Source organism: Abramis brama (assembly GCF_963993115.1).
Source record: "Abramis brama genome assembly, chromosome: 16".
NCBI lineage: Eukaryota > Metazoa > Chordata > Actinopteri > Cypriniformes > Leuciscidae > Abramis > Abramis brama.
In genome coordinates this window covers 31,438,046-31,465,569 of record NC_139978.1, presented here as the reverse complement: position 1 = coordinate 31,465,569, position 27,524 = coordinate 31,438,046, and the positions used below count along the sequence as shown (strand labels likewise).

Sequence of the window (27,524 nt, the reverse complement as noted above, 5' to 3'; positions counted from 1 at the left end):
GTCATTCTAGAATATATATATATATATATATATATTACACAAACTTTTATTTTAGAATCCATTAATCGTGATTAATCGATTTGACAACATTGTTTATGTGTATATATATATATATATATATATATATATATATATATATATATATATATATATATATATATATATATATATATATATATATATATATATATAAATTATTTAGTATTTGTCTATATAATAATGTTAAAAAAGCTAGGCTACCTGACAAAACATTTTACAGTGGAGCTCTTTCACACCCTCTCCGTCCAGCCAATTTATCCAACAAACTCCTGATTTTCTGCCCACACTCTTTTTTTTCCATTTGTTTACGACTACGTTCAGATACAAGCAGTAATGGCATACATACATATGATCTTTGAAGCAGGTGGATGTTCGCCATTGTTCTGGTTTAATGTTCACATTCAGCCTGCATCAGCGTGACGCTGGGCACAAACTCGTAAATCTCGAGCCGAATGTGAGATACGTCGACATATCACTTGGATTCCTCTGTATTTTGTAGGAAAACATAAATCACACTTGGCACAGCCGAATGCACTCAGCCAGAAACAGTTCTAGAACGATCATCAAGCCACTATCAGAGACCCAGAACACCCACCCTATCATTACTACAAAGATTTACGGTGTTAGGAGTCAGTGCGCCTCCAGGACATGACAATTGTGAGGTTAACCCACATAGACTGTATTGCAATTCTTAACTTGCACTACCTGACAAAATGTTAACAGCTTATGCTTGGGCACAATTTATATTTGTCCACAAAACTAGCATATGCATACATTTCTGTACAAAACGAACCTCTTTTAAACAGCCTTTTGCTTTGGACAGGAAAATGGTCCCTGTGAGCACAACAACTTTATTATTTCATAAGCTGCTGACTAGCCTGATTTTAATAAAAGGGAGGTTGAAATGGATTATTTGGACTGAATAAGTAAGTAAAAACAACCAACAAGTGGCTGGCATACAGGTATGAAAGCTGTTTCAACCTCAGAGTAATAAATAAAATGGGTAATTGTGAGATTAAGTATTAAAATATTAAATAAAGTTACAATTGTGAGATATAAAATCACATTATTTGAAATAGAGTTATGATTGTGATATACGAAGTCACAGTTAAGAGCAATAAAGTTGCAAAATTCATTATTCATGATGCAATAATCCATTCAATATCATCGACTGGTTCTACCTCTACTATAGACTGGATTTCCAAAATACCATTTCTTTTCTCCGAATTTGACATACAGTGGGGAGAACAAGTGTTTGATAAACTGCCGATTTTGCAGGTTTTCCTACTTACAAAGCACGTAGAGGTCTGTAATTGTTATCATAGGTACACTTCAACTGTGAGAGACGGAATCTAAAACAAAAATCCAGAAAATCACATTGTATGATTTTTAAATAATTCATTTTCATTTTATTGCATGACATAAGTATTTGATCACCTACCAACCAGTAAGAATTCCGGCTTACCTGTATGTTACCTGTGAAATCGTTACCTGTATGAAAGACCTGTCCACACACTCAATCAAACAGACTCCAACCTCTCCACAATGGCCAAGACCAGAGAGCTGTGTAAGGACATCAGGGATAAAATTGTAGACCTGCACAAGGCTGGGATGGGCTACAGGACAATAGGCAAGCAGCTTGGTGAGAAGGCGACAACTGTTGGCGCAATTATTAGAAAATGGAAGAAGTTCAAGATGACGGTCAAACTCCCTCGGTCTGGGGCACCATGCAAGATCTCACCTCGTGGGGCATCAATGATCATGAGGAAGGTGAGGGATCAGCCCAGAACTACACAGCAGGACCTGGTCAATGACCTGAAGAGAGCTGGGACCACAGTCTCAAAGAAAACCACTAGTGACACACTACGCCGTCATGGATTAAAATCCTGCAGCGCACGCAAGGTCCCCCTGCTCAAACCAGCGCATGTCCAGGCCCGTCTGAAGTTTGCCAATGACCATCTGGATGATCCAGAGGAGGAATGGGAGAAGGTCATGTGGTCTGATGAGACAAAAATAGAGCTTTTTGGTCTGAACTCCACTCGCCGTGTTTGGAGGAAGAAGAAGGATGAGTACACCCCCAAGAACACCATCCCAACCGTGAAGCATGGAGGTGGAAACATCATTCTTTGGGGATGGTTTTCTGCAAAGGGGACAGGATGACTGCACCGTATTGAGGGGAGGATGGATGGGGCCATGTATCGCGAGATCTTGGCCAACAACCTCCTTCCCTCAGTAAGAGCATTGAAGATGGGTCGTGGCTGGGTCTTCCAGCATGACAACGACCCGAAACACACAGCCAGGGCAACTAAGGAGTGGCTCCGTAAGAAGCATCTCAAGTTCCTGGAGTGGCCTAGCCAGTCTCCAGACCTGAACCCAATAGAAAATCTTTGGAGGGAGCTGAAAGTCCGTATTGTCCAGCAACAGCCCCGAAACCTGAAGGATCTGGAGAAGGTGTGTAGGGAGGAGTGGGCCAAAATCCCTGCTGCAGTGTGTGCAAACTTGGTCAAGAACTACAGGAAACGTATGATCTCTGTAATTGCAAACATAGGTTTCTGTACCAAATATTAAGTTCTGCTTTTCTGATGTATCAAATACTTATGTCATGCAATAAAATGCAAATTAATTAGGCCTACTTAAAAATCATACAATGTGATTTTCTGGATTTTTGTTTTAGATTCCGTCACTCACAGTTGAAGAGTACCTATGATCAAAATTACAGACTTCTACATCCTTTGTAAGTGGGAAAACCTGCAAAATCGGCAGTGTATCAAATACTTGTTCTCCCCACTGTAAGTACTGATGCGGTTACACGGTTTAAATAATCATACAGACAATAGGCACACGATCTAGCGCAGAAAACTCAATCATCTCAGGTTTATCCAGAGGTAATGGCGATCTGTCCCAGTGGTGAATGATACACAGGGTCTATGAGTGTTTAGCATGCTCACGGTGACCAGGTGTTGTTGCTAAGCAGAGATGATTAATGATATTAGCTCGCTGTGTGGAAACTTCAACACCTCATTTAATTTTCAGCACACGCTGACAGTTGGCCATTCATAATTGAATCAGTAATTACTTAAATGTGATTAAATCTAACGGGAAGGATTTGAGAGATCGGCTTTTAAACTGAAACGTTTGGCATGTCAAGTGGCAATTTTGGACACATCAGTCGCTTAGCGAGAACTTGTCAGCTGTGGAAGACTGGTGCTCAATAATAAATGTCAGGTGTATTCGTTGGCCGAGTCAAAACGCATCCATTTCTGTTTTGCTTCGTTTAGCTGTCATGCCCGACAGCTGATGTATTCAGTCGTGAAGTGAGCTAAATGAAGTGTTATGTTTAATCAGAGAGTCTTTCAGAGTTTATGGTACACGCACATCCCGGCAAATGCTGAGTTTGTAATTGTAGGCGGCCTCCTCATGAATATTTTATGTACACTTAAAATGTCTGTGTCAAGCTAACATGGTCTGTGCTTTGTCAACATGGCCGTTATCTTGCTGAGCAAAACTTGTGCGATTGCCATCATATTCATTACTTGATGTTTATGTATTGCCTTGGGCAGTGGTTCTCAACTCCAGTCCTCGGGACCCGCTGCTCTGCACATTTTGTATGTCTCCCTTATTTAACACACCTGAATCAGATCATCAGCTCGTTAGGAGAGACTCCATGAACTGAACTGAGTGTGTCAGAGAAGAGAGACATACAAAATGTGCAGAGCAGCGGGTCCCAAGGACTGGAGTTGAGAACCACTGGCCTAGGGAATCAAAACATCAAAGATACATGAAAGTTGGCTTGCCCTACTTGTAAGACTTCCGGTGGTTATGGAAAATCTGAAGATTTCCAGGGGGAAACAAATCTTCATTCATAGACATTTTTTGAAATTTTCATAGTGAGTATACAATACAGTTTAAACTTTATTTTGATTGTCCACTTTAGACATTCTACTAACTATAAGTAACTTTGCAACTACATGCTACTGTAGGTTAGGGATAGCTGTTAGGGTTCGGGTTAGTCGAATAAGTTGATGTACTTGCAAAGTTACTTATAGTCAGTAGAATGTCTAAAGTGGACCATCAAAATAAAGTGTTAGCAGATATTAAGCAGACAGTCTAGTTGACATGTAGTTGCAAAGTTACTTATAGTTAGTAGAATGTGAAATAAAATAAAGTTTTAACTGTTTTTTAAAGAAAATAATACTATTATTCAGCAAGGAAGCATTAAGTTGACAGTAAAGACATTTATGACGTTTAAAAACTTTCTATTCATTATGGTGATTTAGTGACTTTCGTTTAGTGATTGTGAACTTCACATACTTTTGAAAACCCAGCGATTAGTTGATCCTGATAAGCGCTCATTGTCACGTTGTTGTAAACACTACTTCTTTCTTCTTCCATGAGGGGGAATTCAACCAGATCAAATCAGATGACGACTTACTTCGAAACTCCCAAAATGTTTCCCATTTGGTGCTCCTTATGCATCACGTTCAGCCAACGGTCCGTGGGTGTGACGTCTGTGGCTGAGACTAGGGTTTGGCTGGTTAGCATTGTTAAAGGCCCACTGAAGTGCCTTGAAACACACAGCATTATTCAATGTGTTGACAGGGCAGGACATATCGATTAGCCCCTCCCCTTTTTTGAAATAGCCAATAGCGTTTCATTGTATCACAGCTCGGCCAGAGCCATTGAGCTCGGTACAGCCGTGTTTGATAGCCATAGTCTAATAGATTCCCCAGATTTAATATAAAACCGCTATTAAAGCAAAACAGTGAACATAATCATGCTGAGGATGTGTACTGTATTATTAACTGTGTTATCTCTTCTACTCATCAGTGCTGTTTCTAATGCAGAGTCTGTCTAACCGTTTCTCCTCCTAATCTCCTCCATATTTCTTTCAAATGTATAGTATTCTGTGTAGAATTCAAATGGGTCCGATATGTTTTGTATCTATTGTTGTAATGGCAACATTTTGGAGGCAAAAAGCCTTGCTGAATTCGAGTGCATACTAATATATTACTCTTACTATTTCTGCTTGAAAGATATTGTAAATACAGTAAGAGTAGTATGCTGTTCAGAATTCAGCACGTTTCTTTATTGGCAGCCATTCAAATATAGATTTGCAATCTGATTATTTTTACAAGTTTTGCTATTTAAATGTTTAAACATTTTAACTGCAGAACATAATTTATATTTTCATTAATATATTTCCATGCTACTATTATCAAAGTAATGTTTTGGAGAGTCTTAAAAGCATAAAATTTACATATATATTCCCTGTTACCTGTATGTGGAACACTTTTGTGCAATGACAGCAACATTCAAATCAGATACTTCCAGTACTGCAAGAGCAAGACAATGAGATGAATAGGAATGTGAATAATTCTCTCCAGGTATTATAGACCTCCTTGGTTGGTTCTTACCACTCCTTTATTTTAATCTATTATGCATGCATGTTCTTAACAACAACTGACACTTCAATTAAGAATTAAGTAGCAAACACAACAGTGACACATCCACTGTTAGCCCTGCTTCAGTTTGAAGCTTTAGCTTCAGAATTTGCATGCTGTTAGAACATTGATTCCATCAGTAGAACAGCTGGAAATTCAATCAGAGGTGGGTATTTGTATTGAAACTTGTGTGGGGACACAAACACACACTAGCTACAGAAGGGACGTGAAGAGAGGGCTAGATGAGGGTTGTAAAAAGAAAGGAGATTGATGCCTAGTGAAATGTTAAAAAATCCATGAAGCGGTGTTTCCACATGTAATCTGTCCACAAGCCTCCTCGATTTCCACTAGCAGATGAAAACTACCCGTTCACCGGTTAACCTTTGACCTCCCACTGCTGGCCAGGTGTATGTTTGTGCATTTCTGTGGCTATGTTCAGAATAGCATATACTACCATTCTACTATTTCTGAATGTTATGCATAGTATGCAAATGTTTTGTATGCATGAAACACATGCTGCATTTGGTAAATGTGCAGTATACAGCAGAGCACACCGCACAGAATACTGTATCCCACCCATGATGTATTGTTTTACCTGAGCTTTCATTTCCAATGTGACGAAAGAATCAGGACTAATAGAGTACTGCAATGATGACATAGGCTAGCCTGGAAGTTTGCATCACCTTGGTTCCCTCGACAAAAACTCAATAGGATTTTTTGATTATAGCAGAAAATAAGCTCTGTGACAAGTTATGATTCTTACACATTTTGTTCATCAAGATAACTTATTAATTTTGAAGCCTAAACACAATCGGCAGAAGTAAAAAGCTTAAAAGCTCCAATGTAGCCACTTGTTACACTGTAAAACTAAAAATAATTAATTGGTTTGTGTAGGGCAAACTTAAACAAATACGTTCAATCAAATTAACGTTTGAGTATTTTGAGTATTTTGAACTTTCTTTTTTGAGTTCACAAAACTGACACATTTTAAGTAATCTGAATTGTTTCATTGTTTTGAGTTTAATGAACTTGTTTCTTTTAATTTAGACGAACTTAAATTTTACTGAAATATTGCTGGGATTTCTATTTCACAGCTTTGCCATGACACTCAAAAGGGAGAGTAAAAACTAAAAGTATGTTTTTATGCAAGATTAATGTTAAGTTGGATATTTAGTAGTGTTTAATTTTTTGTTATGCTAGTTTAGAAGAGTTTCTGTTATGTTGTGTTTTTTGGAGGATTACTGTGACGAGTGGTGCATGAGCTTGGTTTGAGAGCAGATATATGTTTATATTGTTTATTTGCTGTACTCATTCAGCAATTGTTTAACTATGCTATGCTAATACTATCAAAGTATTGTGTTACCAATTAGCAAGTTAGCATTTATTGAATTAGTTAGATAAAGCTAGCCAAGTTTCCACTACTAAAAATATTTGATAATTTTAAGTTAGATGTATGAATTAGCTTGCTCAAATATGTCAAGTTAAAAGTAATTGAGTACAAAATAAAAATCTGCAAGTTCTGCTTAATTAAACTTTGAATTTCTTAAAGTAAAATCTTTGATGTAAATGATTATCTAATTTTTTTTTTTGAGTTTTGCCAACTTATTTGGGTTTACAGTGTAGCAACTGCCTTTAACAAGACAAGTAAAAGCAAATCTTGTTAAAAAAAATCTTGAGCTTGTGTTTACTACAGAACTTATTTCAGGCATTTAACACAAAAAAAACATTCAGAAAACACACTTTCTCGGGAGAATGCAAAACTTTTGCAAGAGAACTCAAAAGCATTGAAATATGTTTTCCTTCCCCATGTCCCTTTAGGGTCTCCATAGAATAAAGATGCTTTTGTTGGATTACAGATGCAAGTAATTTTTTGCTTGCATTACGCTGTACTGGTAGTTGTCGTGGATGCTGACACCTAGTGGTGTGAACGTAGCATCACTCAAAAGATTTAATTGTTGATACCATTGTAGAAATGCACAATATGCTATTTGCAGTCATAATAGAAAAATAAATTAAATAACATTAATTGATCCGCTTCATAAGGAACATGGCCACTCTCCTGAGGAGTTTATCTCCAACCCTGATAAAAAACCTGACTGTTGCGTAACCTGAAGACCTTGATTAGCTTGTTGTAATGTTTAATCAGGGTTTCCATATGCAGTAAACAGAATATTAGCAGTCCTTTCTGCATGTTGCCTTGTGTGTTATGCGATGGTGTACTCGTCATGCAGTGAAGGACTTTAGGATGAAGCGTTCCTAATTGGGAATGTAACAACCACAGCTATTCATAGCTGAGTTTTGCTGAGTTTAAAGTGATGTCATGTTTCAAGGCCGGGGAAACAGGATTGTATCAGATTCGAAAGGGCAAAAATAGGCATGTTTGAGGAAGCTGTATTTTGGGCTCTCTAAATTCTCTCCTTCTGTACCTAAATCGTCCCTTTTATCTATAGCTAGATTTCCGAGAGAGAGAGAGAGAGAGAGTGTAAGTGGTGACGTCCCGGTGCTGGATCCCCAGGAGGAGAGGAAAAACTGAAGCATCAGCAGACGCAAAAACAAGCGTTTGCTGTTTTTCCTCTGATCTTTTCCATGCATGTCCTCGCCGTTTAATCTTCCGTCCTGTTTCTGCTCAATGTTCTCCGTGAACTTCTGGCAAACCTCCTTGACCCCTTTCCAGACCGGCATCTAGGCCAGGCAGCCTCATTCTTGCCCAGGGGATGTCTGTCTAAGACTTTCTATTACGGGAAAATTAAAGGGATAGAGAGCTCTCCTGGATAATGCCTGAACGCCTTACATTACCTGTCCTTTTCGAGCAACTTTTCCTGTTTATGTAGCGGTTTAATGGTTTCATGTTCCAGATAAAAACTACTGATCTCTGCCTTATATCTGAATAACAATAATAAACAACAGAATGAACATTCAAAGATTAAGAAAACCAAGAACCACTGGAGGGATAATAGACATTGTCAGTGTACAAATCAATATCTGTTTCCTGCCCTCCTTATGCACCAGGGGCCATCTGGCGATGCCGAAATGTGGACGTTTACTAGTCGGAAACAAAATTAGGCGCACGGGCCGATGTGGATTAATCCCGGGAGTGCACAAACTCTTAGGAGCTGACAAATGAGGGATGCTGGAAAGGGTTTGTGGGAAGAGTGTGTGTGTGTTTGAGTCTCTCATCTGATCAGGCTCTTATGAGAAATCCCACATTAGCCTGATGTGTCAATAAAACATAACAGAGCGCCCTGGTCTGATTTATGTGACAGACCTGAATGTGACTGCTTTTACTGGAGGCTTTCTGAGGAGAGATGATTTCTTGTTTTTGATCTCTGGAGAGAAATATGTTTAAAAATGTTTTTCAAATTTGGCCACGTTGTTTCATTGTGATTGGTGACATTTTTGCATTTAACATGAGCCTAAATGAGATTTGTGAGTAAGAATAATGTGTTATAAATAAGAAATTTTATCTAATCAATTTTAAATAATTATTTATTTATTTATTATTTATTTATTCAGAGCCCCTAAATGGACATGGTGATGGAAAATATATGAGATGGAATACGTATTTTAATGCCTTTACTTGCTCTCGGAAATGTTTTGTGTTTCTCCAAGAAACAAGTGCATGTGCAAGTGAAGGCAAAATGTCTTGGGGAATGCAGGTTTCTTGGGAAATGCAAAACATTTGAATATTGAAATAATTTTTCCTCCCATCTCATTTTTTTTTTCATCCCCTTGTTCCTTTAGTGGCTTCATATTTTTATAAGATATCATTTGAAAAATTTGAAATGAAAGAAATGAAATTTCGAGTTGACACTCATTAAATGGAAGAGAATCCGTTCTTAAATTCAGAATTTTACCTGATTCTGCTGACTGTGTTTAAGTCATTGTAATGCACAGCCTTGAGTGGCTTATATAGCATTCTTGTAACTTAAACAGTCGCTTTGGATAAAATTGTCATCTTTTTTTATTTCCCAGCTCAGCAAAACGTATCCAGGTTTTGATTTGCATATTGTCTGTTTTGTAGAAGGAAAGTGTTCTGACAGTTTCGGTCTGTTGATTCTGTAAACATGTACAGGATATAAGTGCAGAACATCAACACCACTTTAAAAACAAATCTTGTTTTAATTTACGCCACCTGCAGATCGGTCTCCTGTGAAGGGATGAAACATGATGTGAAAGTGAATGTGCCGTATGATGATTCGTACACTCTCTCTCTCTCTTGTTCTCTCGTTGTGTTGTCAGTGACTGATCCAAAATGCTGAGTGAACCTCAGAGAAATGTGTATCGCACCAGGGAAAATTCAGAAAATTACTTTTCAAAAGTGTTGCTGTCTCCGTGTAAAGCTCTGAATATTGTGCTTTCACTGTTTCATGCCTCACCGTCCAAACATTCTATACCGTTATGGATGTTATTGGTGTAGTGGGCTGCACTTCTTTCACATTTTTCTTGATCTTTTGAGATCTAAAGGAGTTTGATTTTCCTGCTGTGAAAATATACGGCAACTTTCAAAACTCAGAAGTTCCCAGTCCAAAATTGCATTTATTGAATCTAAACTTAAAAAAAAAAAAAATGCTTCTGCAATGTTTTGACATTGATAAATAAAAGCTCAACTCATGATCTCTGGCTGATTTTGAAAGCACATGCTTCTCTTAATATGGAATAAATAGTAAGAGGAGTTTGACTCATTCTGCTTAGTACACAATTTATGTGAATGTGAAACAGTATGCTGTGCAGAATGCAACAGTAGTATGCTGCACTGGTCCCAATGATATGACTATACGTATAAGTTTAAGTCAACATGTATGAATTTTTAATCAAATTTTGAGTGAAAATGTGTTCACACATGATCAAATAATAGCCAAGAAAGGTTTCTGGTTCATTCTTCACACTGGAAATACAAAGTCAAATGGATCGCACTAAATTGTGGAATACAATATTTCAGTGTGTTCTGGTTGCAAACTGCACACTGTTGCATGCCTATAGAAACTGTGCAAATTGTGCACAGTATGCATACTGTAAAAAATGTGCATGAGTAATATCATACTATGCCCTTCCAGGAGATTTATGGGTTATATCTTAACCATGACCACCCCTCTAAATTAGTCTACCCTCATCCAGTGTGTAGGAGGACAGTGGTGATCACGGCTGCTGCAGGACTGTGGTGTGTGTGAGTGTTTGTGAGAAACACATCACCTTAATAGCATTCTGCAGTTCTGTGGTGGTGTATTCTGCTGTTAGAAATATGTAATGTGTTGTGTTAGTGGACTTTTAGAGCCCTCAAGAGCCTCCGAGATGAGCTTTGGAGCCTTGTAAATTGAAATACACATGCACTTTTCCAAACTAATTTACACAATTGCAATAAATGTGACAGCAAAATAGATTCCAAGCAAGCGCTGGTCATTAAATCAGCGTAATCATATTCACACAAATTGTCATTCTCTCTCTTTCTCACACACACACACACACACACACAGAGCTGTTAAGTGTTTGACTGACGTTGGTGTTTGTTGCAGGTATGGAGACATGGTTCCAAACACCATCGCTGGAAAGATCTTCGGCTCTATCTGCTCTCTCAGTGGCGTGCTGGTTATCGCCCTCCCTGTTCCCGTCATTGTGTCTAACTTCAGCCGGATCTACCATCAGAACCAGAGAGCTGACAAGATGAGAGCACAGCAGGTACTATAGAACTTCTCTTCATCCCAATATAGATGTGTTCGGGATATTCTTCTGATGTTTTTTTAAGTGCCATTTTAAAGGTTCCTTTTGTTTTGGAGGTCTCCTACAATAGGTTTAAATGCATCCAAGATCAAAAAACGCTATAATTTTCTCATATACACTGCAGCATCACCTCTTGTCTCACAGTGTCTGAAACGGTTCGATAAAGGATTTGGTTTCTCTACACCCCTCCTTTCTGAGAGCCTGCTCTTATTGAAAACCAAACGGCCATTACCATATCTGAATTTCAGCTCCGGAGGCTTCCTCAGCACTTGATACACAGTGAAACAGTCATTAACGAATAGGGTTGGCTCAAATTTACTTCAGAAATATCTACCTACTTTTTTTGCCCTATTTTATTCCTGTTTGTCATTGAGTATGAATGTGGGTTGCCTGTTTTTAGGAATTTATTATAAATTATTATTGAAATCATATTGTCAGAGCCGTTTACAGTACATCACAGTACATTGACCATTGGTGCTCATTCAGGCAATGTGGGTTTTTATCTGGCTTGCTAAATTTCCAAGTTAAGTATCCCATCTCTCTGTTTTGTTTGTTTTTTCACAATAAAGTAGGCAAAAGGTCAAACAGCATTGAACAAACCATGACGTAACTAAACCGCATAACGGGCATCGTTACACCTCTGAGTCACTGCAGTTGTTTGTGAAACAAATGCTTACACGATCGATTCAGGTAAATGCTCTTTTGTTTTACAGAAAGTGCGACAGGCAAGGATTCGCATGGCCAAGAAGGGAACCACCAATGCCTTCCTACAATACAAAGAAGAAGGAGGATTTCAGGTGAGGGTTATCTTGAGAATTCAATTTAGTTGCACTGTAACTAAAAATCTATAGTCTAAAAAGATATGATCATTTACTCATTCTCATGTCACTCCAGACTCGTATGGCTTTCTTGCTAGAAAATAAAAGAAGACATTTTGTAGACTGTCATGCTACAAAATGTCATTTATTCCTGGGATGCAGGAATAGTTCAAAAGAACAGCATTTATTTTAAATAGAATCTTTTGTAACATTATAAATGTCTCTCACTTAATTTAATGCTTCCTTGCATTTCTTTTAAAATAATCTTACTAACTTAATACTTTTGAAAGCATTGAATCCATGTCTGCTGTGCGTCTTCTGGATCAAAGCAGGTTTGTGAATGAGCAGATAAGGTTGAATGAAATTTCAGTCTGTTCACAACTTCAGAAGACTTGAATCACTGTACAGAGCACAAATCATGTGAATGGACTACTTTTACCATCCCTTTTTTTTGTTTCTTGTAAGAAAGAAAGTCCTTTAGTGTTTGGAACGACATTAGGGTGAGTAAATGATGACAGAGTTTCATTTTTGTGTGAACTGCTGTCTTTAAATGATCTGAAAAACTATAGTCTTTATCAATCTCCCAGTTGTTCCACTCAGCACATTCAAGGAGGAACTATAGTTGCTGGAGTTGACAAAGTTTGCCTGACATCAAATCTTTAAAATTGACATAATGATTTGTAGCATAAGGGGAACCTTTCAGTACAGACATTAAACATCTGACTAAGGGAGAAATAAACGATATTTGTGTGTATTTTGGGAAGTCGTATTGTTGAGATGAACTGACTGAGTGTTCTTTCAACTACAGTTAGGACTGCTTACACAGCGTGTAATAGATGCCTCAATGATATTCCAGCAGAAATGGTTGATATCGGATCTTCCATAATAAGATGGTTTTCTGTTAAGAGGCTAACAGTAGCATCTCGCTTGACAGAAAATTAAGAATGAAAAACTTCTTTCTTTCTTTCCATACAGTGAAAGTCAAGGATCCCATTGACTTTAACTGTATGAATGAAAAAAAGTTTTTTCCCCCCAGAATAACTCCTTTGTAGTTTGCAACCCAAATTTCTTCAAAGTGTGTGTGTGTGTGTGTGTGTGTGTGCGTGCCCGTGTTGGTGTGCGTTTTTTAACAATTACAATTTCTTAACATCAGTTAATGCATTAGCTAACATAGTTAATGAAAATGTTCATGATAGTTCACAGTGCATTAACTAATGTTAACAGATACAACTTTCAGTAACACTATTTTTGTTACAGAGGAGGTTCCCGTACCGCCTCCTCCGCACCACCGGAGGGATCCGTCTCCCGAATATTAACCATTTCGTATTGAACTCAAATTCCCATAATACCTATCTCAGTAGGATGTACGAAAACATTGCGAAACAGTCCAAGGTCAGAAATACAAGAAGCAAACACGGGTAATAACGCTCAGTAGTGACAGCCAGGGCAAATCAAGACTTCGCAGAGATGTGGTGTGAGAAAGTGGCTTATATGTGTGTGTGTAAATGAGGTGCAGGTGTGTTGCGCAATCAGTCCCAGGTGAGAGGTATTATGGGAATTTGAGTTCAATATGAAATGGTTAAAGGGATAGTTCGCCCAAAAATGATATTTAAGCCATGATTTACTCGCCCTAAAGCCGTTCGAGATGCATACGTCAATCTTTTTTCAGACGAACACATTTTCAGTTATTTTAGAAAATGTCTTAGATCTTTCAGTGGTTATAATGTGAAGCAATGGGGTCCAGCTGATTCAAGTCGGAAAATGTACATGCATCCTTCTCAAAAATAATCCATCCGGCTCCAGGGGGATAAACGAAGGCCTTCTGAGGGTAATCCGTGCAGTTTTGTCGTAAAAATATACATATTTAAAACTTTATAAACTAAAATAACTGTCTTCCGGTGGCGGTCGGTGCGCGTTCATGGAGATGGGTGCTGGCGTATGACGTATGACGTAGCGTAGGAAGCGTCGTGACGTAGAACGAACGTTGAGTTTTGTTTTGCTCTGCTCTCTGGCTCCGCTGTCACGTTCGTTCTACGTCACGACGCATTCATCTCTGTGAACGCGCACCGACCGCCACCGGAAGACAGTTATTTTAGTTTATAAAGTTTTAAATATGTATATTTTTACGACAAAACCGCACGGATTACCCTCAGAAGGCCTTCGTTTATCCCCCTGGAGCCGGATGGATTATTTTTGTGAAGGATGCATGTACATTTTCCGACTTGAATCAGCTGGACCCCATTGCTTCACATTATAACCACTGAAAGATCTAAGACATTTTCTAAAATAACTGAAAATGTGTTCGTCTGAAAAAAGATTGACGTATGCATCTCGAACGGCTTTAGGGTGAGTAAATCATGGCTTAAATATCATTTTTGGGCGAACTATCCCTTTAATATTCGGGAGACGGAGCCCTCCGGTGGTGCGGAGGAGGCGGTACGGGAACCTCCTCTGTAACAATTTTAAAGTGTCCTTGTTACTTGTTACATGACTGTAGTAATAACAGTAAATTATGCATAATCTGACTCATCCTAAACCAAACCCTAAGGACATGTTGTTAATTGATTTTAAATGTATAATTACACTGCAACAGGACACCTTAAAATAATAATGTAACCCAACTTTCGATCTTAATTTATTAGTAAATGTTGAAATTACAATCAAGATGAATAAAAGATGTAGAATCTTAACTTTAGATTTAGTTCAAAGTAACTTTCTCAGCTCCGAATTGCAAGATAAATCTAAATTCCTCCGATTTTAAAAAACCAAGGCTAAAACTATAAAAGTTTAATACAACCCATTAAATCTGAGTCAAACCCGGCAACAAGAGAATCTCAGGTTCAGAGTATTCATATTCAAATGGAGGGCAACAAATTCAAATCAAAAAGTCATAGTGCACCAGCTCATAAAAAGTACAGTATATTTTTCTGCTGAGCACAGAACAGATTTTAAGATATTAACGATCATACAGTCTTTTTGATCTCATCAAACAGTGTTACTGTATGTGTAAAGGTCAGTCATTTGGCTTCTGAGAATGCGTCAGTCCCACAAGAGCCTTGTAATATCAGCTTTTTCAAATGGCCGCTGACATTCAGAGTCAGCTAAACACGGTTTCAGGGCCTTACCTGGGGTGCTGTGAGGAAATAGCAATTAACAACACTGAAGGAAGGACAGGTGATGCGGGACAGGTGGGAGGCGCAGCAGTAATTACAGAGACCCTTTCAGGCCTGTCGGTTCACTTGGCTTTCAGCTTGGTAACACCTCCGGGCAGCTTTTTTTCAAGGGGTCAGTTTCAGGTTAGCAGGGTTCGGTTAGCCCCCTGCTGGTGGATCCCATAAGTACACCATCTGGTGGCCTGTAAGAACTGGAGATCCAGGAAAAAATAAGCTAAACAATCAAAAGTTTGGAATAATTAAGCTTTTGTAATGTTTTTGAAAGAAGTCTCTTGCAGTACACTCACAAAGGCTCCATTTATTTGATCAAAAATATAGTCAAAGCAGTGATATTTCTGAAATATTATTAATATTATATATTTTTAAAAATGTAATTTATTCCTGTGATACAAATCTGAATTTTCAGCATCATTACTCCAGTCTTCAGTGTCATATGATCCTTCAGAAATCATTCTAAGCTGCTCAAAAAAACATTTTCTCAATATCAGTGTTGATCAAATGCTTAATATTTTGTGAAACCGTGATGCAATACTATTCAAAAGTTTGGGGTAAGTAGTTATTTTTTTAATCATAATAAGAAATTAGTCATTTTATTCAGCAAGGATGCATGAAATTAACATTGAACTGACAGTAAAGACATTAATAATGTTACAGTATAGTCAAATAAAGTCAAAAGTCAAATACATGCTGTTCTTTCTATTCAGCGAAGAATCCTGAAGAAATTCCCAGTTTCCACAAAAATATTAACTGTTTTAAACATTGATTACAATAAGAACCATTATTAATAATTGAGCACCAAATAAGCATATTTCCTGGGTCGCTGTTCCCCATGAAGTCATTTATCACAGTATGATTCAGCAATTTGTAAAATATTTCAACAGGTTTTCTTTCACCTTCCAGCGTATGGGTATGTTTAACATTCTCAAATAGCATTTTCTCTGCTGCATTAAGTAATATTAAGTACAGTGTTTATCCCAAATGGAAACAATCTCTTGCCCTTTCCCAATCACTCCCTTTATGAGGAAGCCCTGGTTATCATTATTCTGCGGTAATTGCCATCCCAGGGAAAACAAACCTACTTAAATATCGGTTTCTCTCTGTGGTTTTATGTAATTATTGCACTCGTTTCAGTTCCTCTAGCCCCGGGATGTGTTCACTGCGCTTGTTGTTGATCATGTTGCTCTTGTAATACATTCTGAATATAGAGTCTACTTCACGGTTAAGGGCGGAAAATGAAGATGTACAGTGTTGAATAACAGCTTATGGATTTCCCCATTTGTTTTACATAACTTCAAAGTTGCTTAAAGACTAAGAAATAATAGAAGCAAACGTGATGTTTACATTTTCTGAAGAAAGCGTGGTGCACATGTCCTAATCCATTTATTTGAAATCCATGGGATTTTTGTTTGGCATTTGCCAGGCAGTTTTTTTGGGGTCTATAGCATATGTTTTCCATAAAATGAAAGTGAATGTTGACCACTGCTGTCAGATAGTCAAGCTAGATAACTTCTTTTATGTTCTGCTCTTTCTTTTAAGCAGGATTTACAGCTTGCATGATTTTTTGAAGTGCTTTGTGGTGTGATGGTCTTGAAATCGTATCTGCCGCAGCCTCGTGTCCTGTCAGTTTATCAGATCATAACTGCAGGGATTAAAGCAAAGCTCTATTCCATAAACACACCTTTTCCCACTGCTGAAATCCATCTTCACTACGCAGGACAAGTAGCTGTATCCAGAGAGAGAGAGAGAAGAGAGAGAGAGAGAGAGAGAGAGAGAGAGGAGAGAGAGAGAGAGAGAGAGAGAGAGAGAGAGAGAGAGAGAGAGAGAGAGGAGAGAGAGAGAGAGAGAGAGAGAGAGAGAGAGAGAGAGAGAGAGAGAGAGAGAGAGAGAGAGAGAGAGAGAGAGAGAGAGAGAGAGAGAGAGAGAGAGAGAGAGAGAGAGAGAGAGAGAGAGAGAGAGAGAGAGAGAGAGAGAGAGAGAGAGAGAGAGAGATCCGTGTCTTTACTAATGCGGCAGGTAGAGTTCTCCGGAATCTTCTCAGGTTGTGAAACCCACAATAATCCAATATTTACAGTCCCCGAGTGAGGGTGTATTTTTTTTCAGCATGGATCTATAAACCCATTACTAACAGGCCTGCAATGCTATTTATAAACCCGACAAACGCTTTTTTCAACTCTTCAGTCTATTCTGGCTTTGAATTTCCACTTAGGTCTTACTTTTGTCTCTGCACACTGTTATTCGTCTTGACCTTCAACGAAAGGTTATTAGGAAGTGTTCATGTGCATGATTTATGTATGATTTACATTTTCATGTATTAGCTTAAAATCTGATGTATTTTTTTAAATAAACAAAATCAAAAATGTATACAAAATGTAGTACTGTATTTAGTGGTGCTTACTAATAATAGTAATAATAATTACATTTTATTAAACATTATTGTTGTTGATATTGTTAATCATAATTTTGCTTGCCTTAGTAAGCACCACTAAATGTATAATTTTGTGTTTTTCTATAAATTTTTTTAGGACTGTCAAGCGATTCTACTTTTGTAATCTAATTAATTACATGATGTGCTTATTAATTAATCCAATTAATCTGTTTTTATCCCGAATAAATGTTTTTAATAATAATAATTATGATTAATCCTAATTATGATTGCCTTAGTAAGCAGCACTGAATAAGATACTGTATTTTCTATAATAATAATAATAATAATAATTTATTATTAATCTTAATTGTACTTGCATTAGTAAGCACCACTAAATATAAAACAATATTTTTAATAGTAATCATTTATTTTTAAGCATGTAAGTATTAAACTTAATCTCGTAATTAACTCATCCTGCAACATTTAACTTGAACTGGTAAGCATGCAACCACTTATATTCAGTCTAAAAAAAAATTGGACAAAAGTTGTCACTGGGACGGTGCCCTTTCAAAAGGTACTAATATGTACTATTTGGGTACCTTTCAGGTACTATGCACTCTTTCGTGGTAAATAATATACAAAGTTGTGCCTTTTGACAGGGTACCACCCCAGTGACTGCTTTTGTACCTTTTATTCTGAGAGTGGACAGCCTAGCAATCACCCTGAACACTCCAGCATCATCTTCACCATTAAAAGAACTGCATTCAACAGATTTATTGATCTTTTCCATCCCTGGAGCTCTTAGAACCAGCTTCTTTTTTTTCTTTTTTTTCATCGGTACAGCCTGCGTAGATGCTAATCATGGGTAGTTAAGTCATCCAACGGCTGTATCTCTTGTCTCCACTGAGAAAATTGTGTTGTTAATGTGACGTCCCTATCAGCACTTTTTTAACAATGGAATTGTCAGTGATTGATGGTTTAATACCCTCTGAGGTTCCTCTGCTCTCTTTCCTGATGGAGTGTTCAGAAAGAGAGTGTTGCAGCCCGTGGATTTGACTGAGATGTATTTATTTGGGATTTATTGCTTGCCTATCTGTGATTGGCTGGTAGAGAAATTCACTTTTTGTTTTCCCGGTCAAACAGGAAATACATAATGATAAATTGAGATTCTTTCATTTTCTCATTTTGCGTCGCTCTGAAGGATGTATGACATTCTGCTTTTGCTCTGTTGCTGTTGTGTCAAGATAACGTAGTGGATCCTTTATTGAAACCGCTCTGTAGAATTAGTTTGCTCACACACTTGTGCTTTGGGGAATTTTTAAATGTAGTTCCTGTGTTGAATTGTATGGGAGTGAAATGCTTTGTGTTATGTTAGCCGTTGTCTCCGTTCCAGATCCGTTCTGTATAGGGCTACAAAGGATTGAGACGTTTTGGTTTTTCCATCTGAGAAGTGGAATTGCTTTTTGCTCCCACTCACGTCCTACGTGATCAAACTTTCTCAGATGTTTTTGGCGGTATATCTGCGTCATTTCATTTTACTTAAGGCTTTTCTTCCAGCAAAAACAAACCTAATTGTGCTTAGGTCCAATTACTGATGATCTTATCTGCCCCGATTCCTTCAGCCATCCTTGGTTTCGGCTGACGGGGCAGTCCTTGCTCTGTCCCAGCCTCTCTGAACAGCCCGTCCTCTCGCTCCTCGATAAGATCGGCTGCTTTTAAAGCCTTCTGATGGGCTACTTCTAGATGGCGATAAACCACCTTGACTCGGGGGCCAGATGGTATCGGGGAAGCATAAAAGGGAGACGCTGCGACCGATGTTTCTTGAGAGACTTGTTCTTCAGGACAAGACATCCTTGCGTGTGATCGTTTTACAACGAGAGGTTATAGAGGTTACCGGATACGTGCGAATGGCATCAAGGACAGCAGTCTGTCTCGGGAGGTAGTTGCGTGGTAAAGTAAGGTCAAATCACAGGTGACATAAGTGCAATGAAGGCTTTAACCCACTGCAACTACGTTGCAATGTAAAGTTTATTGCAGTTAGATAAAGCCTTTATGGATTAAAACAAAAAACAGCAGCTCTGTATCATAGCAACAAGTTTGGCAGGAATAAAATTGGAATCTCCCAACAAGCCAGTCACACAACATGGTCATATATTGCAGACTGTTTTGAATTATATTTAGCTAACATCCATATACATATTTTATCTATAATACTTTTTCTTAATTCTTAATATTTTTTACCATAATTATAGAAAAATGGAAACAATTTATATATATCATTTATATAGTTTTCAAAAGGCAATTTTCTTGCTTATGCATGGGTTTGAAGGCATAGTTGCACATAGTGCATCATCCTTTACACTGCCACCATGCGGCAAGCTGTTGTATGTGGATTTATTTTCCCTCCAAACCAAGATGGCCGACAGCCAGTCAGAAATGCCAGTTTGGTCCGGAATATCCATCCATTCCTTCTCTCCAGGAGACTCTTGCAGGTTAAATTTTTAGGAGTTCATATTATTGTTACATTTTCCAAGTATTGATTTTAGATTGGGAGGAAATTCTGATTAATCATCCGCCCACTTAATTGGACATCATGCATCACTAGCTATATTTCAGCTACAATTCATACTATATCTGACTGTTTTTGTCATTTTTGTCACTGAATGCAATTTGCTGTTACGTCCAAAACTAATGTGATTATGTAATGTACGTTGCTTGCAATGTCTTAATTTACTCGTTACATCAAAAAAGTAATCCGATTACATAATGCATGTTACTTGTAATGCGTTATCCTTCTATATAGTCTGATGGGTTTCCACAGTTTTTCCTTCACTGGTTGTTTACGTCACATCCTCATAAATGTATGAAGTTCTTCTCCATCTTCTCTGTCGAACAGGAACAAACTCAGTTGCAATAACTGAAGCTGTATTATATTTTTTGTAGATATTTTATAGCTTTCACATGATATTATTTCATTTATTGGTTTGTTAAATACAGTATTACTTTGTTATTATATGTTTAATACAATATCTCTTTAGTTAAAAACAAAAACGCATACTGTACACTCAAGTGGACATGTTTGAATTATTTTTAAAAAATCTTTGAAAAAAATGGTTTTATTGTATTTTGCATGAGAGACTTCTTCCCAAATCAGTAAGAATCAACTATAATGAAGTTGAACTGGTTTTCTTGTTTTGTTTTTTGCACAAAAAAAGGGTAAAAACATATCTTTTTATAAAACCTATCCAGCCATAGTACATTGGAGATGACAGTGAACAAAATGTTTTTGTTCTTTAACAAAAATAAACCTGCAGTCTTGATGATGCTATCAACCTCTGAAGGCTGTAAATAGTCGTGGTCTCTTTAAATAGATCTGTGTCCACTTAAGATAGATGTTTTAAGGTGAGTAGCTTGTATCTAAAGATTTTTATGGATTTTTATGTTTTTTATGGATCACCCTAAATAAACTTTTGTGGTGTTTTTATCTCTCAGTTTCGAGACAATGACAGCGCTCTGTGCCTGAAGAACAGATCTTCCTTTGAGCACCAACATCATCACCTGCTACATTGTTTGGAAAAGACAACCGTGAGTACAGCTCCTTCGCTCAGCCTGTTACTGGACACAAATGATCATACATTTCTCGATCAAAGTGCATAATCCAGAAGGTTTCATTAAGCATTTCCCCCTGTTTTCCAACAGAACCATGAGTTCACAGACGAGCTGACGTTCAGTGAGATGTGTATGACTGAGTCTGTGGGTTACCGTACGAGCCGCAGCACCTCCATCTCCAGCCAGCAGGGGTTGTCGACGTCCTGCTGCCCCCGCAGATCTAAGAGAAGAGCCATCCGCCTCGCCAACTCCACCGTATCGGTCAGCCGGGGCAGCGTGCAGGAGCTGGACACTCTGCAAGTGCACAAAACCTCTATTGGACCCCAAAGGTATGACATCAGATAGATATGATGATGTCATTTTCACTCTACAATCAAATGGAAAAAAAGTATCATGAAATATGTATTGTGAAAAGGACTCAAATAAACTTAGATCTACTTTATTTAGCATAAAGAAAATTTAGAGTAGTTTTAGGACCATTACAAATATATCATTATTATTTTATCAGTAGTTTATCATTATATATATATATATATATATATGTGTATATATATATATATATATATATATGTATATATATATATATATATATGTGTGTGTGTGTGTGTGTGTGTGTATATATATATATATATATATATATATGTGTGTGTGTGTACATATATATATATATATATATATATATATATATATATATATATATGTATATATATATACATACACAGACATACATGCATACTTACACAAATGTATTTTTTAATTTATAAGGTAGACGCATGCATTTTCTGTAAAGCTGCTTTTAAATGATATTTATTATTAAAAAAACGCTATACAATTTTTTTCTTTTTTTAAGAATTACTTTTATCCAGCAAGGATGCTTTGAATTGAGACAAAAAATACAGTAAATACATTTGTAATGTTACAAAATACTTACATTTATAAATGTATATTAAAATAAATTATTTTAAATTGTAATAATATTTCACAATATTACTGTTTTTTTTTTTTTATTGTATATAAATGCAGCCTTTGTGGTTGTAGTAAAGTCCACTGGAGGCAAGTTGCAGAGTGCAAGTTTATTTAGGATAACGTGAACAAACATAAAACAAAAGTATGGCGTGGCATGAACTTAGAACAAGACTTAAACATGAACATGAATATGGAGCTTACCAGACAGTGGTTACACAAATAAAACTTGACAAAGACACACGAGGGCTTAAATACACACAAGACTAATGACAAGACAAGGGACATCTGTGAACAATGAAACAATGAACCATTGACAACATGACACATGAGACAAGGGAACACATGGCAGGATCACATGACTTGAACAGGGGATCACATGACAGACATGAAACATAACCAAATCGTGACAGTGGTCATCTTCTTCCAAAAACAGTAAATATTATTATTAAATAATAAATACATTATTTTACTTATTTCAGTTTAGGTTATGTTGTTTTATTATAATTATTATGATTTTAATTATTTGTAAATATTGATAATTATACTGTATATTACTTAACCTAAACTGAAATATGTAAAATAATGATATATGTAACATAATATACAGTATAATTATTAATAATTACAAATAATTAAAATCACAATAATTATAAAACAACATAACCTAAACTGAAATATGTAAAATAATGAAAAAATGATGTATATGTAATGTTGTTTTATAATTATTATGATTTTAATTATTGGTATCAACAATTATTTACTTCATAAGTGTATTTATAATAATTATAAATAATTGTTAGTAGGCTATACACTATAATCCATAAATATGTTTTAATAACTATAAATAATTATTTTATTTTATTTTATATTTGTTCATTATAGTAATGAGAATGAGACTGTTTTGATTCATTTTTGAATATTTCTTGACATTTTTCTTAAGATTCTTAAGATTCTTAATTTTTACTCTCATAAATGTTAAGTGTCATGATAGATAATTTATATAGCCTAATAATGAAGATGGCACTATTCAAAATAAATAATCAATTCTCTCTCTCTCTCTCTCTCTCTCTCTCTATATATATATATATATATATATACATACAGTATGACTCCAACAAAAACAATAACTTCTGTAACAATTCCAGTGATATCCCATCTAACCAATAACTTTTTTTCTGTCCATGCGTTTGTGAACGTATGTGTCCAAACAGCCGCTCCAGTCTGAACGCCCGGACAGAAGACCTGAAGCTCAACTGTGAGGACAGGGATTTCACAGCGGCTATCATCAGTATCCCCACCCCTCCTGCCAACACCCCCGACGAGAGTCTGCCGCCCTCTCCTGCCATTCCCGGAATCTTGCGCAACTCTCGCTGTTCCTTCACCCACGAGACAGTGAAGATCTCCTCCTTATAACCGCCACAAGCACACAAGCATCCCCTACAGCACAACAGAACGCAAGTGAAGGGGGAAAGAGCTCTTCTCCTAGGAAACGCGCAACGCCACAGAAAAGACAACATATCTGCTTCCTTCCAAATCGACAGTTCGACGCAGACTCGCATGAGCTGACGTGCTTTTTTGTGACCCTGTTGTACATCGGAGGACCCCGGACTATTCACGCAGACTGATCGTACGCGCTTGTCTGGGGGAGACTGAAAGGACAAACTCAATCCGACGCATTTTACAATGATAAATCAGCAGTCATAGTGGCACAAAATGCCTTTTACTTTTAAAGATATGCAATGTTTCAACAAGCAGGAATTATGCCTATATACATCCACTGCGTAATACAGTTGCAGGAGAGATTACAAAAGGTGGGAATGATCTTTGCAGGGAAAAATGCTATTACAAAAAGTTATGGCCGATATAGAGGAGGTGGTGTATATGTATCAATATTTGTATCATACCTCTTTAGATCACATGCATCTTCAAAACCCCACAAAAAAAAAAGAAAAAAAAGAGAGATTTCTGAGCAATCCTACCCAAACATGCATGTTGTTGTATAGTAGATACCATGGCAGAGAATGGAGCCGCCAACATGCTACTCTCACATACTTTTGCATGAACCTTAATTTACCTCTGTTTAGTTTGTCCTGTTTTCTTTCTTGACATTGATGAAAAAAAGATGATATTTACAGAGTATTAATGATCAAATGTGCTGCACCAGATGTGCACATTAGAAAAAAGAATGATAAACAAACAAACAAACAAAAAAAAAATTCATTCAGGCATGTTCTTTGCAAAAATCTAAGGCTGGACTAGTGCGGTAGTGAGTGAGTGAGTGCGTGTGTGTGTGTGTGTGTGTGAGAGAGGGCCGACTCGGAATCACAGATATGCATGGATACCGTTATAGGTATTTTTATGTTTTCTCCCATGGGAAAATGAAGCGTTTCTATAGCATTTTAAAGCGAATTGAGGGCGTTTACCACTGTCATTGAGTTTTACAGCAGTAATTAGTCACTTCAACTTATTTTTTTCATTTGGCTTGGTAATTAAGTGTAACCTTTAAACCCTAGTTAGCTATTTTTATACAGTAGTTCACGCATCCAACACGGCTATGTCCAGTGAGCCATTTCTCTAATTTGTTTTGATGCTCTGTTAATGTTTATTTAAAATTCATAAGCAGCAGTGAGACAGGCAATAATAGTGTAATTATTTTTTACTACAACTGAAAAGAAGGATACAATTCTTAATGGAAATGAGTACAAAACAGGTGGAATGCAAATTTGCACTTGACTGTGATGAAAACTATATTTGTTACTCTGTTTACAAGCCTTTTTATTTTTACGTCTGTTTTGGTTCTGTCTCTCTCTCTACCCCTCCCCCCTCTCCAGCTTCATTAAACGGTGTGAAGTGGTAAATTTAGTAATTGGTCAGGCACTTGCTCATTTTCGGCAGGGGTTTTGGATGAAACGGCTCCTGGTAGAAGATTAAAGAGTTAGATATCAAAAGCACAGAGGTGTAAAGTCTATTCCACAAATAAAGTGAACAGAACTCAGAAAACACAATGTCTGTTGGCTCTCAATCACATCTAAACATCTGCATCGATTATTTTGTTTGAAATGTTGTATTACAAATCAACAGTGCATGGCATCAAAAATGTAATGTATGTTCTTGTCTTCAGATACAGATATGACACCATCTGATATTTTATAGTGCTAATCTTGAACGCGATGGTTAAGATGTTCACTGAAAGTCTCATAATTGTTTTCTGGTTTTCTCCTGAGGGAACACTGTGTAATTAGCTATCAATTTGCATAATGTGATAATTTGCCATTAAATCAAAATAATTTAGCTGAGCGTAATTACTCGCACCACAGCCAATCTTTTAGTGTTAAGTCAAAATGAAATGCATTCGAAATCCATTTTACATCTCTAATGTGACATTTCTGAGAGGAACAGGATATTTAAAGCTGGAAATATGTAGGGTGGGGCTTGATTTTAACTTCTGGGAACTAATTGGATGAGAAGATGAAATGTGTTTTTTATGTTGACTTTAAAGCTGCGATAAAACAAAAGTAGCAGGGATTTCTTCCAGGTTGTGACATACATTTGTGTAACATTATCAAGAATGAAAAAAAGAAAAAGATCAAAAATGCATCGGTTGTTGAAGCTTGCAGGGGCGGCGTTTAAACTGACTAAATGATTGGAGAGGTCCTGTATACGTCACGACTAGCGACTTTTTGGACTGCTGGTTGACATTTAGTCAGTCACTATATCAGACACGTTCTGTTGTCTGACAGAAAATATTTAAATGAGAACAGCTTTATTGGACATTTAGCTATATATTATATTAAAATACAGTGCGGACAGTTGACGCATTACGTCATCTGGCGATATTTAACGTCTTTTTGCGCAGGCTTTACCAACGTTCCACTGAAAATAGTTAGCAAAGCTGGTCAGCAGAGGGAACAATTGTTTACAACAAATTTTTTATGCATTTAGAGAATATATCGGGTGAATTCACTGAACTCCAAGCCCATATAGGCCTAGCCTACTATGGTATAACTTTGATATGATGATCAGTTTTTTTTTATAATTTTCTGTATATTTTATTTTATTATAGGCTTGTTTTATGTAATCAAAGCTGTTACATCCAGTCCAGGAATGTGATTCAATATCAAGCTCCACTCCACCATCATTCCCTGCAACCGTGGATAAAGCTGACCAGGTTTTGCATGTCTGGAATTTATATTTCAATGGGAATGCCGATGTGGCTACCTTTCTCCGGGTACTGCAGACATCCAAAACACAACATATAAGCTGATTATAGAGAAACAACTATAAACTTTGGCATCTGTGATTTAAACGTTTGCATATGAAAGTCATACAGGTTTGGACATAAAATGAACATAAAATGTTCATTTTGGGGCAGGGCTGTAACCATCAGGGATACAAGATGGGGGGGTGGTTGGGGGTTGGGGGTGAGATAACCCCCCCAATATTTAAATCTATGCATTACAACCCCCCCAATATTTATACCATGATCACATGAAAAGGAGGCATACCCAAACTTCAACCCCCCCAATGTTCAAACCAAATCTACGCTCTTGTTCTTGACCCTGCTCTGCTGCACTCCATTACAAATTACTCTATGTTTGTTAGGATGTCAGAATCTCCACATTTTTAGTCTGGTCTGCCTCAGAGGTCATCAATGTCAAAATGATTGAGATGACCAATCAAATCGAAGAAGGCGGGCCTTACTGTTCACAGAAGACTCGAAGACCCAACGCTTGGCTTTAGTTTCAATGGCAGTCTAAAAGAGTTCGTGCTGAGATCCAGTCTATGGGTGAAATGCAAGTAGCAAAAATGTAATATTTGACAACTGTTTTACGATAAATGTTAAAATGTTTTATCAAATTTTGATTTGTAAATACTATCAGTTTAGGCCTACACGATTCGTTGGCCTAATTCATAACTGAATGGGACGTTTGCTATTTCGAGATATTTGACATACGAATAAGAATGAATGTGTGCATATTTTAAAATAAAACATTATTTGCAAATGGTTTAAATGATTATTTCATTACTACAATTAGACCTAGAACTTTTTTAGAACCATTTTTATTTAATTTTCTTTATTCTCTTAAATCCATTTTAATCCTGGTCTCTCTGTCCATCTTTCCTCTCTAATCTTCTTGATTCTCCTTTCCTCTCAAGGCAACTTGCAAGAACAGAAACGATAAAATAGGAATAATTAATCTTTTTCTGCAGCTTTCATAAGTTAGGTGAGTAGCCTCTGACATGTGAAAGGCGGGAAAATGATTACGCAACACTGACCTCTAGTGTTAGAGTAACAGCAGCGCGAGCTCAAGAGGACAGGCTGTGTCAATAGACCTTATTCACAGCAGCGCCATCTTTGATTTTTTAATGGGAACGAAAGTGAGCCTTCGAGGGACAG

At 37.1% G+C, this 27,524-nt stretch overlaps 1 protein-coding gene across 1 annotated transcript in view; it reads left to right on the top strand.

The window, feature by feature from the left end:
* Positions 1-25,122, top strand: part of kcnd1 (potassium voltage-gated channel, Shal-related subfamily, member 1) — a 55,240-nt gene extending 30,118 nt beyond the window's left edge. The window contains exons 3-7 of the mRNA XM_084087181.1: positions 10,991-11,153; positions 11,909-11,992; positions 21,044-21,136; positions 21,251-21,489; positions 23,338-25,122. Coding sequence (XP_083943307.1) covers positions 10,991-11,153; positions 11,909-11,992; positions 21,044-21,136; positions 21,251-21,489; positions 23,338-23,539 — 781 coding nt within the window. The 3' untranslated portion in view covers positions 23,540-25,122. The remainder of the gene's footprint in view (positions 1-10,990; positions 11,154-11,908; positions 11,993-21,043; positions 21,137-21,250; positions 21,490-23,337) is intronic.
* The last annotated feature ends 2,402 nt before the right edge of the window (positions 25,123-27,524 follow it).